The 14,436-nt window shown below is 55.2% G+C and overlaps 1 protein-coding gene across 6 annotated transcripts in view; it reads left to right on the forward strand.

Moving 5' to 3' along the window:
- The window catches only part of Hmgcll1 (3-hydroxy-3-methylglutaryl-CoA lyase like 1), a 61,367-nt gene extending 48,675 nt beyond the window's left edge, over nt 1-12,692 (forward strand). For all 6 annotated transcript variants that reach the window (XM_070017264.1, XM_070017266.1, XM_070017265.1 and 3 more), the window contains 2 exons: nt 9,569-9,694; nt 12,380-12,692. In XM_070017264.1, coding sequence (XP_069873365.1) covers nt 9,569-9,694; nt 12,380-12,481 — 228 coding nt within the window. In that variant the 3' untranslated portion in view covers nt 12,482-12,692. The remainder of the gene's footprint in view (nt 1-9,568; nt 9,695-12,379) is intronic.
- The last annotated feature ends 1,744 nt before the right edge of the window (nt 12,693-14,436 follow it).

A 14,436-nucleotide genomic window follows, 5' to 3' on the forward strand; every position in this document is an offset into this window, starting at 1 on the left:
AAACAAGGAAAGTGGGTGAGTAGAAAGAAGCAAGCGTTCTTGGGTCCCAGGGCAGCTGAGCCCCAGGGCAGAGCCAGCATTGCCCACAGGAACTCTGCCAATAGTCAGAGACCATTAGCACAATGAATTGGTAGATTAAAAGGAGACTTTTTGGAGGAATATTTAGTGAAATCCGCTGGAAAGAGCATCAGTGAGAGAGACCCAGGAGATCTGAAGCCGCAGGCAGCCAGGGCCAACAGGTGGAGCCCCTCACGGTACCACCAGATAGGAGGTGCGGGCTCAACAAAATACACAGGTCAGGGCTGCAGCTCAGCGACAGGGACTCACGCAGCGTCTTCAGAACCCGGGCTGAATGCCCACCACTGCAGGGGGGCGGGGGGAGGATAGCAAGGAGAAAGTGAAGAAGAGCCTAACCTGACTTACGAAACAGCCACCCCCCGCCCAACGCCTTAATAATACTAGAATTGTATTTTAAGGAGTAGAGCCCGAAGAGCTAGAGGAATCGCTAAAATCAGACACCATCATGACTATCGCGCTGAGTGTCAAGCAAACGGCACAGACATAGAAACGCCAAGAAGAGTTCGGAGGAAATGCTAGAAGAAAGTAAGAGACATGGAGAATGCCCTAAGCCCTTCTTCCGTGGATAGCAGCCGGGGAAGAACGAGTGAACTGAATGGTTCTCCGAGGGAGCTTGAGAGAGGGTGGCGTGAGGTAACACTCCAGATCTCCACAATCCACCCCAGACAAACGCAGTCTCCTTGAGCTGTAATACTCTCAGAGAAATACAAGACATTATTTTCAGAACTGGAGGCCGGGTCGGGGAGGGGGAGGGTGTTGGGGGGGTATATCAAGAAGTGGTCACAGGGAGTCCGAACTATTAGTGTTTTTCTATTTTCTTTCCCTGTGCAGGGAATAGACGTATGGTCATTTTATTATGCCTTCAACTGTGTGTCTACTTCAAGTATACTTTTTATGCTACTGGTGACAAATTTAAAAGTTAAAGAAAAAAGAATACAGTATGCTATTACAGTTACATTTGGACTTTGGACAAGAATTCCCCGAGCCACATCTATCAATTAAAAGTTTAAAGAAATACTCTGAAAATGCTTTTAGCCACTATCCATCGGATACATTTCAGCCCAAGGCTGTGTGGGAAGCTTCAGTGTACCACGCCAGGGCTTGTTCACACAACAGCAACAATCAACAGAAATGTTGATGTCTCCGAAACCAGAGGCTGGAACTTAACAGTGTATTCTTGTGCCAACACAAGCAACCATTATAATACCACGTGAGAAACACTGCAAAGAAAACACAAAGCCTGCTGGGTTTCAGTGGTTCACACAAGTCAGCAGATTTCTTTAGCGGTGGAAGATCGGGCCCGGGCTTGGTTCAGCCTTGGTTCTTAGGACGTTGAAGGGACGGCTGATGAAAGAGCGAGCGGCCGGCGGGAAGGCCCGCGGTCCAGCCCACTCCTCCCAGGGACCGCTGACATCTGGCTCCGCCGCGGAAGCCGGAAAACTCCTCTAAAATTCTCTTGACAGTAAGACTGGACATGTGGAAAGCATTCTGATCTGTTCATCTCTGCTGCTCCTGGAAGAGGGGACACTTGGCTTTGTACCTCACGATGATGAATAGGAAGCCTCCAGATCTAGCTGTAAATAACTTAATGGCACTTGAATACAGAATGGACGTTTTATTTCCCCGGGAAGCAAATGAGGAGTGCACACCTGCGTCCACCGCGCGTCCCTCCCGGGCCCCGGGCTGCTGTGACGCAGCTTCCTGACTGGCAGCCGGCGGCCCCCCGCGCCCCTCCCCTGCGCGCTCCCCTGCTCCTGGGCTCCCTGTGCTTTCCCACATCCCCTCTCCTCTCCTTGGTTGCAGACAACCAAGAACCAAACAACCAAGGTTATCATATAGAAATGTATATTATATATGTAATACGCTTTAATTCTACCAGCCAATGACCTTACTCATCACTAAGTAAGTACATTAGGATGTGCATGTGTAGAATGAAACCAAAAGCGTGTGCTACAGTATATAGCTAGCTTATCCTTGAACTTGATCTGACTTCAAGGTGAACAGGCCATAGAAGCTGCTTCTACTTTGTGGTGCCTGTAGGAGCACGCGCGTGTGCGTGTGTGTGCGTGCGCACACGTATGTGTGTGTGCGTGTGGGTGGGCGTGTGTGCACATGGGTGTGTGTGCACATGTGCATATGTGCTCATGTGACTGGGTGTGTGTATGTGTGGGGGGCACATATGTGTGCTCACCTGTGTGTGCACGTGTGCGTGCTCGTGTGTGTGCACATGTGTGCATGCTCACCTGTGCGTGCTCATGTGTGTGTGGGCACACGTGTGTGAGATGGCTCGGAGTCCGGTCCGCGCCGGCCCTGTGCCGGGCCCGTGCCCGGGGCTCTGTCTGCTTCGCTCACCCCCTCCCGTGGCTCATGGATCCTCTCTTCTCACCTCCACTGAACTGCTCTCTGCAGCGTGGATGTGTTCATTTCACCTTCAGATCCTAAACCTAGGGGCTGTGCATTTAAGTTCAGAAGTCGGACAGAGAATAAAGTCAATATTGTGCCCGCCCAGCTCCCAATCGGATGCTCGCTTCTGAAGCTGTCTGCTCTTTGTATGCCAGACATCATTCGTGGCCTTGAGACAAGACAGCTAGGCAGAGCCACACTTAAACAAAGGGCAATAAACGGCAGCGGTTGTTTTGGACAAGTTGGTGCGTTGGTTTGTTTCTCTGGATGCCAACTGTACAGTGATACATCTCGGCCAGGAGCAGGGCTTCGGGAGTCTAGACGGCTTAGATCCCACGGTGAATGACCAAGCTCCTCTCTCCTCCGCGCTTCTCCTCTGTGAATCTGAGCCGTGAGCAGCCTCTGCTGTGAGCCGTGGTGATTTAACTGGTTGGGCAGTCTCTTCGTGGTGTGTGTGTGGAGATGGCACCCGGCCATTCCTCTACAAACACTTCTGCAATGGGAAACTGCAGCCCGCTGCCCCCATGTCCGCTCCTCGCTGCCTGTCACAGACTCGGATTCACTTTTATGCCACAGGTAGGAAGCGTTCCTGCAAGGCGTACCTGGGCTGTACGTCCATGCTCACCACGCTCGTGCAGCAGAGTTGTCGGCATAACGCCCTGCCGCTGGCAGCACGTGGGCGCGGCCCTCAGTAGTGAGGAGGACTCTGTGCCCCACGCGTGCCTGCGGTGCGGTGCTCGGGGTGGGCTTGGCCGTCCGTGCTGCCGTCCTGGGAGGGAGGGGACGCTGCCCCCCACGGTGCAGCAGAAACGCTCCATTGCTTACATCAGTGATGAGTGTGTGTGTGTGCACACGTGTGTGTGTGTGTGTGTGTGCGTGTGTGTTTAGCTTCTTGATCTCCTTGCAGAAGAGTCAACTATTATGTGACTTCATAGTACCTAATGATACAAAAAGAGCAACACGTCTGCCCTTAATGAGGTTACACTCGGGGAAATCTCTGGAAAATGATTTATAACTCACATCTCTGATTTAGCTCTCCCATTTTCTTTAGCTGAGCTCCTGCTCAAATCCACAGTTCTGTTCTAGCTGTAGCTGGAGTGAGGTAGAGCAGTAATGACGCACTATCCCGTCAGACCACTCGCCGAAGCCTGCATGCTCACACCCATGAGGTGTGAACAGACGTGGGCATGCTCACACCCGTGAGGTGTGAACAGAGGTGCGCGTGCTCACACCCGTGAGGCCCAAACAGACGTGGCGTGCTCACACCCGTGAGGCGTGAACAGACGTGCGCGTGCTCACACCCGTGAGGTGTGAACAGACGTGCGCGTGCTCACACCCGTGAGGCGTGAACAGACGTGCGCGTGCTCACACCCGTGAGGCCCAAACAGACGTGGCGTGCTCACACCCGTGAGGCGTGAACAGACGTGGGCGTGCTCACACCCGTGAGGTGTGAACAGATGTGGGCATGCTCACACCCCTGAGGCATGAACAGACGTGGCGTGCTCACACCCGTGAGGCGTGAACAGACGTGCGCGTGCTCACACCCGTGAGGTGTGAACAGACGTGGGCGTGCTCACACCCATGAGATGTGAACAGACGTGGGCGTGCTCACACCCCTGAGGCGTGAACAGACGTGCGCGTGCTCACACCCGTGAGGTGTGAACAGACGTGGGCGTGCTCACACCCATGAGGTGTGAACAGACGTGGGCGTGCTCACACCCCTGAGGCGTGAACAGACGTGGGCGTGCACACCCGTGAGGTGTGAACAGACGTGGGCGTGCTCACACCCATGAGGTGTGAACAGACGTGGGCATGCTCACACCCCTGAGGCGTGAACAGACGTGGGTGTGTTCACACCCGTGAGGCGTGAACAGACGTGGGCGTGCAGAGGAGCCGGAGAGAGCCAGCCTGGTAGCGGCTTGCTGTGGCTTGAAGAGACATCTTCAGTGAACCGGCAGAGTACAGCGGGGCCAGCGTTGGTCATCGCCTTCCGGTGATCCCACACCACGATGGGACCCAGCCGGGCTGTACTTCCTCCTCCTCCTCCTCCTCCTCCTCCTGCTCCTCCTGCTGCTTCTCCTCCTCTTCCTCCTCCTCCTCCTCCTCCTCCTGCTCCTCCTGCTGCTTCTCCTCCTCCTCCTCCTCCTCCTGCTCCTCCTGCTGCTTCTCCTCCTCTTCCTCCTCCTGCTCCTCCTCCTCCTGCTCCTCCTCCTCCTGCTCCTCCTCCTCCTCCTCCTGCTTCTCTTTCTGCTCCTCCTGCTCCTCCTCCTCCTCCTCTTCTTCTTGTTCCTCCTGCTCCTCCTCCTGCTCCTCCTCCTCCTCCTGCTCCTGCTCCTCCTCTTCCTCTTCCTCCTCCTCCTGCTCCTGCTCCTCCTCTTCCTCTTCCTCCTCCTGCTCCTCCTCCTCCACCTCCACCTCCTCCACCTCCTCCTCTTCTTCCTCGATGCTCCATTTCTGCCTCCAGCTTCGGGCCCCCGGCCCCCTCCTAGGGCTACGAGCAGCAGAGGAACTTTTACCGATGGTTTGTGGTGGGGGCGGCCCACGGTGGTGAACACAGAATCCCACCCCTCCCATCACCTCCAAGGCACATGAGGACGCACCTTTCTCGTTTCAAAAGTCATTCCATGTGTCATTCACAGCTGGAGACTCCCAGGGCTGGGAATGCGTTCCACATGTTTCTTCTTTTGACTCCAAAAACATTTTCTCTAAAAGAAAGAAAAATCTTGGCTGCCTCAGCAGCACGGCGTGGCTCACGCAGGGCCGCCGTCCCCTCGGACGTGGGCCCGTCCGCGCTTCGATGGGGTCTGGCCCCGTGGCGGCAGCGCTGACTGGGGAGACTCGGCTGCAGAGCCGGTGGCCGGGCGGGAGGACGGCGGTCCTGATGAAACGCGGCCCGTTGCGTCTCATGACGAGACGTCGCACTCGGTCGGATGAATGCTGAACTGCCGCCGCTGCTGCTGTGACGACGCATAAGCGGTGTTGACATGGACATTTAACATCCTACTAACCTGCAGAAATGGCTGGTTAAAAAAAATCCAGGCTCAACAATGGGAAGATAAACGGCAGCACTACCGAGCCGCAGCACTGGGAACGCTTTGCCCCTTGGACAGGGGCCGTGCAGCGGGGCCAGTGTGTCTCGTGTGGGAAAGCGCCCGCCGTGGACCAGATGAACCTGCACCCGGGGAGGAGGCCGCGGTGTTTTACTGAGGATCTTGGAGGAATCCAGAGCTTACAGAGCGTTTTGAAGTCTGAGGATGCATCTGTCTGAAAGACATCTGTTAGATGTTCTTTTTTTTCCCTAAGGAGAATAATATAGCTGAAAGACAAATACACTGTGCTTCATCAGGAAATATTCAGACTGCTGTACTAATACAAAACTTCACCGTGCCGCCATCAGACATCGCCACCCTGAATACTGGGCCACGCGGTGATCAGGCCATACTGCCCCCAGCCGCAGTCCAGCGTGCGACCCAGGAGACCACGTGCCGTGCCAGACCGTGCTGAGACCGGACCAGGTCTGGCACGTGTAACAGCAGGACTTCGAAAGACGTCATACTCCAGCCTTTATCGCTCATGGCTGCTATAATTAGGAGAATTCCGAGAAACTCTATTTTTTTTCTATTTTTAAGAACTGTTTTTATACATTAAAAAATAAAACTTTGAGGGTCCTGTGTAAAGAGTTGCTCCCCCAGCCCGCCCAGGCTTGAGCCCAGGGTGGTGTCCTTTATTTTTTCACTCAGGATGCTCTCTACCACTTGAGCCATGCCTCCAATTTTGACTTTTTGCTGGGTAATTGGAGCTACAATTCTGCCTGGGTTGGCTTTGAACAGTGATCCTTAGATCTCAAACTCACAGGTAGCTTGGATTTCAGGTGTGAGCCACTGGTAACCAGCTTTCCACAGTTTTAAAAGAGTGTGGAAACAGCAGTCAGGTGACTGTCCCCAGGTCAGCCTCAGTGAAGGGAGAGCTAGGGGATGCTGAGAAATCTCTTTCAGCCTCAGTAACATTTACAAATGTGGGCAGTGAAAAGACCAAATAAAGGTTAAGAGCAAATTTCCACAATTTCTATGAATTACAAGTGTTTTGGGATATTCTCTAGTAAAGAGGAATGAGTTGTTTGTATACATATAGAATTCAGTTTAGAGAGCTATCAAGTTGAAAATAATTAATTCTGGGTTATATATAAAATAATCAGCATTATAAATGTAGCATTCTAGCTAATTAACATTTACTATAAAACATTTATATATACCTACAAATATCATTACATAAACTGTGGATACTATATACATCTGAAATATGTATATGTAAGATGGCTAATTATTTCTGTCTCCATCTATCACCGATCATCGGTTTACCATCTGGCTATAATACTGTTGTAGCACTTTGTTTGGTGATAGGTGTTGGATTTGATTTTCATTAGTAAGCTAGGTTGCCTGCAGTATCTCGCCTCTGTAAAATATGTTGGGCAAGGCTATATCTTTCAGGGGCATGTGAGCATTTATTAACTGTCCCATAAACCTTGATCAGATTACTCCGGGATGGGGTGTGATGGTGTGAGGAGCCGGTGCAAGGTTTGGCACTTGGCTGAGGTGGTGAGCAAGAGCAGAACAACCCCACGAAGCAGGCCTGCGCTCCAGAGGCTGCTGGGTGTGGAGACCATGTGGATGAGAGTTCATATGAGGGCCGTTATGAAACATAGCCACACACACATGCACAGATGGCTAGTTCAACACAGAAAAGGACGACTGCATATATATTCATTTGTGGGTGTCTTCAGTGTAGTCCGTGGTATAGCATTTGAGGGACATTTTAAAGTGTTTAAAACGTGAATATTGTTATACACATCATGCTAATCCTAGCTAGTCAGGAAGCGGAAAATCTGAGGATCAAGGAGGTTTGAAGCCAACCCAGGCAGGCAAATCTGAGAGACCCTGGTCTCCAAATAACCATGAAAAAGTCAGAACTGGAGGCATGGCTCACGGAGTAGAGCACCAGCCATGAGCAAAAAAAGCCAAGAGAGAGTGTAAGGCCCTGAGGTCCAGTCCCAGTACTGATGCTCGTGCATGCACACACACACACACACACACACACACACACACACACACTCCTGTACACATACACTAAACTGATGGTCACTGTGAACAATTAGAGACACAGGTGGCAGGCTGCTGGAAGGAGAAGGAGTAGGAACAGCATCCACTCAAAAACGGGAAGGTGTAGACAGCGCAGCAATGAATTGTCCAGAGGACGCGCGTTGCATCTACTAAATGAGAGCCAGCGATGGGCCAGAAAATGTCCGGGCATGTTGTGCTGGCTGAAGAAGAAAATGGCTGTGAAAGCAAAGGGCACACTTACTAGTAAGGTTCACTTGTCCTGAATGCTTGAGGGGTGTGTAGTTATTGCAGAGGGCTGAAAAGATCCAGAAACCCAAGTGAATGCTACCACACATCATTTTGTGTTTTTTTCCCCCCTCACTTTCTGAAGATTATTTTTCCTAACCATTATATATTCTGTGAAAATATTTACCGGAGTCATATACAGTCCATTTTACACAGTCTCTTAACTATTTTCCTCCCATACGTTTGACTTAGACTTAACTTCGACTCTTTTAAGAATTATAAAAGAATATCCCTTTTTGACCATAATGCTATCTCAACCTTTCTGGCTCTTTTCTGGGACTGTCTTCCTAGAAATTCAGTCACGTGCACTCCGAGCATTTCTTCCCTGAATGCTCCTGATAATGCTGCTAAGTGGAAATCTGTGAGACTTGAAAAAAGACTCTTTGGGCTTCCCAGCACTGTCTTCTTTCCCAGTCTTCCTCAGACTTCCCAGTGCTCTCTTCTTTCCCAGTCTTCCTCAGACTTCCCAGTGCTCTCTCTTTCCAAGTCCTCCTCTGTGCCTTGCCATCATTTTTACAAATTAAATGGAAGAATCCATATGAAGCCTGCTCAACAGCCTGACACATGGTCGATTCTGTCAGTTAACTCTTAATCCTGGACAGTACGCACGATGTTCACCCTTGTGCTCCTTCAGACATAGCTCTCTGTAGGGTAGAGGTTTGCACGGCTGAGCACCCCAGCGGCAGGCAGGGCTTTGATTCATAGCTTGAATCATGGACTGTAAGAAAAGAGGGAGCCAAGGAAATGTTGGTCCTTTGAGAGATTTTTAAGCTTCAGGAACAATTGCTTCTCATCGGCTAACATGAACACCGATCTAGAATCGCTTCCGTTTCCAACGGTGAGTCCCACCAGCTACAGGATTTTTGTGTCGAATGTTGTTGGTTTAAGGACAGGCAAGTCGAAGGAGGAATCAGCAAGCCTGAACTGGACATAGTGAGCTGCAGTTCCACGCGTCCGGTGCCACCAGTGAGTGTGAGCTTATTTAAAATGTGATAAGTGTTTGATAACTATAAAACTAGGATCCTCTCTGCCCCTTCCTGGGGCTGGAAGGCTGGAGTTGAGCTTGGAGGAGTCCTGTACTATACTGCCATCTTGTGGCCGTCCATCCAAAATCCATGATGGGGCGGGGAACGCAGAGACAGGTGGAGCTGAAGTATGATAAATCGAGATTGTTAGCGTTTTTATAGCCCAGCGGGCACGGCTGGCCCTTCAATATCCTTTGCTTCCAGAGAGGCCTGGATCTGTGTGTAAAGTGGCGTTTCTGTCAAAAGTGTGAATCGAATGGATGCCCTGAGCCTACAAAATTAGATCACGCACATCAGCCCCCCCACCCCGGCCCCCACCGCTGGTCTTTTGAGGCGTCTTGGTCTCGAGTGGGGGCGCTGGGGTTATTTCGGGTTGCTGGTGAGAGGCTGGCGGGGGGAGCTGGCACTGGCGGCTGTGAGGCCTGGGCGTGAATGGTCCTGACCACAGCTCGCCGCCTCGCGTCCTGCTTCGATGTCCGCCTGCTCGCGCACCCACCGGGGGCCTGGCCGCGGCTCTGTGGTCCAGGAGAGGAGCTGGCCGGCACGGCCGTGGCATGGGTCTGTGAGGGAGTGTGGAGCGGGCGTCCCTCTGCTGCGGGTGGAGCGCACGTCTGGCACGCACGTGTGAGCGGCCCGCCGGGCCTGTGCTTTGTTTTCCAGATGGGCGTGAGCGTGGTGGACGCGGCCGTGTCCGGGCTGGGCGGCTGTCCCTACGCGCCGGGGGCCTCCAGCAACGTGGCCACCGAGGACCTGCTGTACATGCTGGAGGGCCTGGGGCTGCACACGGTAAGTCCCGCGCCCCACGCACGCACGGCTCACTCGCGGCCCCTCCTCCCTCGGCCCCACGCCCCTTGCGTCTGAGGAGTCATGTGCAGATCGCTTCGGCCACCGCTTTTGTTACTTGCGTGAATGACCGGACTTGACCTTCACCTGTGCCTCCCGCTGGGCCTGCGCCTCACCTGTCACCAGGCTGCGCCGGGCCCGCAGCTGCGCTCTGGCGTGTGTGGGGCCCTCCCGCACACGCGGGGCCCCAGGGCTCCAACGCCAGAGCTTCTCCCTCCTTTCAGAGGCTCCGGAATCTGTCCGGCTCTGCCCGTGGGGCTCACGGGAAGAAGAGAGTCACGCGCTGTGTGACTCCACCAAAACCAACTCCTAACACCAACTTGCTTAGTGACACTGCGTCACGTCTATCATCCGGCGCCAGCAGGTTCTGTCCCTGACCCCAACCCCCGCTGGTTCTTCCGCAGCAGCCCAAGGGGTCTTCCAGACCTCCCTGCATCTCCCCTGGAGAGCCCGGGCCTGGGCTGGGCCCTTTCTCTCCCTGGGCGACCCCGCGCTTCCCTGCTAGTCTCTGATTTTGCCTCTGGTCGCCCCCCCGGGCTGTGTCACAGTCTTGTTCATCTGCCTTCCTGTGCAGTCAGAAAGCAACGGCAGCCCATCCTCCACAGAGCCAGCAGCATGCAGGTGCTCGGCGCGTTTACCGAATGCAGATGCTCGGCGTGTTTACCGAGACCTAACTGGCACCACACACCCGCACCGTTGTCTACAAACACAAAAAGCTACTGCTTAGCTTCTCTGGTTAGGAGGTTTGTTGGTTTGTGTGTTGCACAGTAGCTTCATCATTTGCAATTCCAGGAGGATTATGACACTGCCTAGCAATCGCCATTGAGCCGGGAATCCAAGCTAGCTAGGAATCCATGCTCCTCCAGAGGCCACAACTCCACTCTAGTTTAAAGGCCGAGGCAGCTACCAAGAACTCGTGGTTCAGTTTCTAGAATGTTCTGGTTGGTCACTGCTTCCTCACATAAACGCAGGCCCTCCTCCGTCTCCTGTGGACGTGCCCTCCACACTCACGCTGGCCACACACGTGGCTTTGTTCCTGCACAGAATTTTTTCTCGCTGGTCCTCGAGCGCCGTCACCCGTGTGCTCACACCGGAAGAAGCACACGCCGCACACAGTTTCTTTGTCAGGCAACGTATCAGGAGCGTGTGTAGGTCTGCGCTGCTGTACTCTCTCTGTTGGGTAGCGGGAGCGTGTGTAGGTCTGCGCTGCTGTACTCTCTCTGTTGGGTATCAGGAGCGTGTGTAGGTCTGCGTTGCTGTACTCTCTCTGTTGGGTAGCGGGAGCGTGTGCAGGTCTGCGTTGCTGTACTTTCTGTCTGTTGGGTAGCGGGAGCGTGTGCAGGTCTGTGTTGTTGTACTCTCTCTGTCTGTTGGGTAGCAGGAGCGTGTGAAGGTCTGTGTTGTTGTACTCGCTCTGTCTGTTGGGTAGCGGGAGCGTGTGAAGGTCTGTGTTGTTGTATTCTCTCTGTTGGGTAGCGGGAGCATGTGTAGGTCTGCGTTGCTGTACTCTCTCTCTCTGTCTGTTGGGTAGCGGGAGCGTGTGTAGGTCTGCGTTGCTGTACTCTCTCTCTGTTGGGTAGCGGGAGCGTGTGTAGGTCTGCGTTGTTGTACTCTCTCTGTTGGGTAGCAGGAGTGTGTGAAGGTCTGTGTTGTTGTACTCTCTCTGTTGGGTAGCGGGAGCGTGCGCAGGTCTGATGTCAGCATCTTGAGGAGCTCCCGTGCTGACTTCCATAGCATGTGCAGTCCTTTCGTCCCAGCTGGGGCTTTGAATTCCTTCTCCGTGTGGCCATCTGAGCTGTCTCAGCATGAGTCCAGCAGCGGCCGCGTGTATCTCCTCCAGAACCAGAGAGAAACATGGACGGTGGCATTTCCATGCACAGTTCTGAGCTCCTTCTAGGATTCCTGCTGTTCTGAGCGCAGCGCCTGCTCCTGCTCCCTCCCAAGGGCTCCCACACTCCCTGGCGCCCGGGTCAGGGCCGCCGCGCCCTCCTGCCCCAGCTCCTCCTGGCTGGCTGCCCCCCTCCATCTCCACGGTCACCAGGATGCAGCTGTGTCCACGCCGCTAACCAGGGAACACAGCTCCCGTTTCCGTCCATTACCTACGCACGTGCACACGCGTGTGCGCTCGGGCTCCAGCCCCCCCCCCCCCGTCCTCACACACGCCTGTGAATGATTTCCATCACGGCGCTTCCTGAGATGCCGCTTTACTGAGTAGTGTTTGATCACTCCAAAATGTGATCCGCTGGAAAGCAAACAGCGCTCTGAGACGAAATAAAGATGTCTGCATTTTTGGAAACAGCGAATACTGACGTATCTATGATAGGAAACAAACCTGGACTTCTGGGGTGATGGAGGCTGTTGACCTTTGAGTCCCGGTCGTGTCTGGTGCTGAAGGAGGACCCTGGGGGGGTCGGTGCGGCCCAGCCCCGGCCAGTGCACAGGCTGGGCGTGGCGGTCACGGGAGCCAGGCTGCGACTCCACCTGGCAGGGATGAGAAACAGTGAACTTTAAAATGGCTGGTTTCTGGTAAAACTTTAAAGCTCTGTTTTCTCTGTGTGTGTGTCTGTGTGTCTCCTCTCTCTCTCTCCCTGTCCAAATCCCCTTTCCCCCGGGGTCCCTTCCCCCCAGGGAGTGGATCTGCACAAGGTGATGCAAGCTGGGGACTTCATCTGTAAAGCTCTGAACAAAACCACAAACTCCAAAGTGGCGCGCGCCGCCTTCCAGCCCTGACCTGAGCGGATCTGTGAGGAGGGCGGAGCGGCTTCATCTCCATCAGAAACGGATTCACACCCGCAGCCCCTGCAGAGTGCAGCTGCAGGCGGGATGGGGAGGGAAGGGGTCTCATCGAGGACTGCACCGGGCAGCTGTGACGTCGGCAGAAAGCGGACCAGCCTGACCCTAACGGCAAGCTGTGAGCAAAGAATAAAACGTGTAGAAATAAGTTCTTAATTTAGAATGTGTGAGCATTGAATTCAGATCTCCCTACGTACGGCCTGGGGTGCAGCTGCTCAGCACGGCGCGGCGTCAGTAGTGTGTGATGCCGCCTGGCGTGCGGGGCCGTGTTCTGCTCCTGGAGCTCGGCCTTCCTCGGCGGTCAGTGGAGTTACGGACCGAGAGCCGGAGCTGCCTCCGACCCGACCTAAGCTTTAGCAGCAGAACTCTGGTGTCAAGTAGGACGCGCATCTGTTAACTATTGCCGGGGCTATCTTGTCCCAAGGGGCTGTGGCCAGTGGCAGGAGCCGGTGTCGCGGCCCTGCCCTGCGTGCCCGGGCGTCCGGCGCCCACACCGCACCCGTCATCAGCGCCACGGAATCCAGTGCCCGCACGCAGCCACGGAGAAATGAGAGCGTAAGCTGTGCTCCCCCTGCTGAGCTCCCCCTGCTGAGCTCCCCTGCTGTGCTCCCCTGCTGTGCTCCCCCCTGTGCTCCCCCTGCTGTGCTCCCCCCTGTGCTCCCCTGCTGTGCTCCCCCTGCTGTGCTCCCCCTGCTGTGCTCCCCTGCTGAGCTCCCCCTGCTGTGCTCCCTGCTGTGCTCCCCCCCTGTGCTCCCCCCTGTGCTCCCCTGCTGTGCTCCCCTGCTGTGCTCCCCTGCTGTGCTCCCCTGCTGTGCTCCCCCTGCTGTGCTCCCCTGCTGTGCTCCCCTGCTGTGCTCCCCTATGCTCCCCTGTGTGTGGCTGTGCTCCCCTGCTGTGCTCCCCGTGTGTGGCTGTGCTCCCCTGTGTGTGGCTGTGCTCCCCTGTGTGTGGCTGCGCTCCCCTGTGTGTGGCTGTGCTCCCTGTGTGTGGCTGTGCTCCCCTGTGTGTGGCTGTGCTCCCCTGCTGTGCTCCCCTATGCTCCCCTGTGTGTGGCTGTGCTCCCCTGTGTGTGGCTGTGCTCCCCGTGTGTGTGCTGTGCTCCCTGTGTGTGGCTGTGCTCCCCTGTGTGTGGCTGTGCTCCCTGTGTGGCTGCGCTCCCCGTGTGTGGCTGTGCTCCCCGTGTGTGGGCTGTGCTCCCCTGTGTGTGGCTGTGCTCCCCTGTGTGTGGCTGTGCTCCCTGTGTGTGGCTGTGCTCCCCTGTGTGTGTGGCTGTGCTCCCCTGTGTGTGGCTGTGCTCCCCTGCTGTGCTCCCCTATGCTCCCCTGTGTGTGGCTGTGCTCCCCGTGTGTGTGCTGTGCTCCCTGTGTGTGGCTGTGCTCCCCTGTGTGTGGCTGTGCTCCCTGTGTGGCTGCGCTCCCCGTGTGTGGCTGTGCTCCCCGTGTGTGGGCTGTGCTCCCCTGTGTGTGGCTGTGCTCCCTGTGTGTGGCTGTGCTCCCCTGTGTGTGGCTGTGCTCCCTGTGTGGCTGTGCTCCCTGTGTGTGGGCTGTGCTCCCTGTGTGTGGCTGTGCTCCCTGTGTGTGGCTGTGCTCCCTGTGTGTGGCTGTGCTCCCTGTGTGTGGCTGTGCTCCCTGTGTGTGGCTGTGCTCCCTGTGTGTGGCTGTGCTCCCCTGTGTGTGGCTGTGCTCCCCTGTGTGTGGCTGTGCTCCCTGTGTGTGGCTGTGCTCCCCGTGTGTGGGCTGTGCTCCCCTGTGTGTGGCTGTGCTCCCTGTGTGTGGCTGTGCTCCCCGTGTGTGGGCTGTGCTCCCCTGTGTGTGGCTGTGCTCCCTGTGTGTGGCTGTGCTCCCCTGTGTGTGGGCTGTGCTCCCCTGCTGTGCTCCCCTGTGTGTGGCTGT

This window comes from Dipodomys merriami, unplaced genomic scaffold, assembly GCF_024711535.1.
Source record: "Dipodomys merriami isolate MVZ:Mamm:240054 unplaced genomic scaffold, mDipMer1.0.p SCAF_122, whole genome shotgun sequence".
In the NCBI taxonomy this organism is placed as follows: Eukaryota; Metazoa; Chordata; class Mammalia; order Rodentia; family Heteromyidae; genus Dipodomys; species Dipodomys merriami.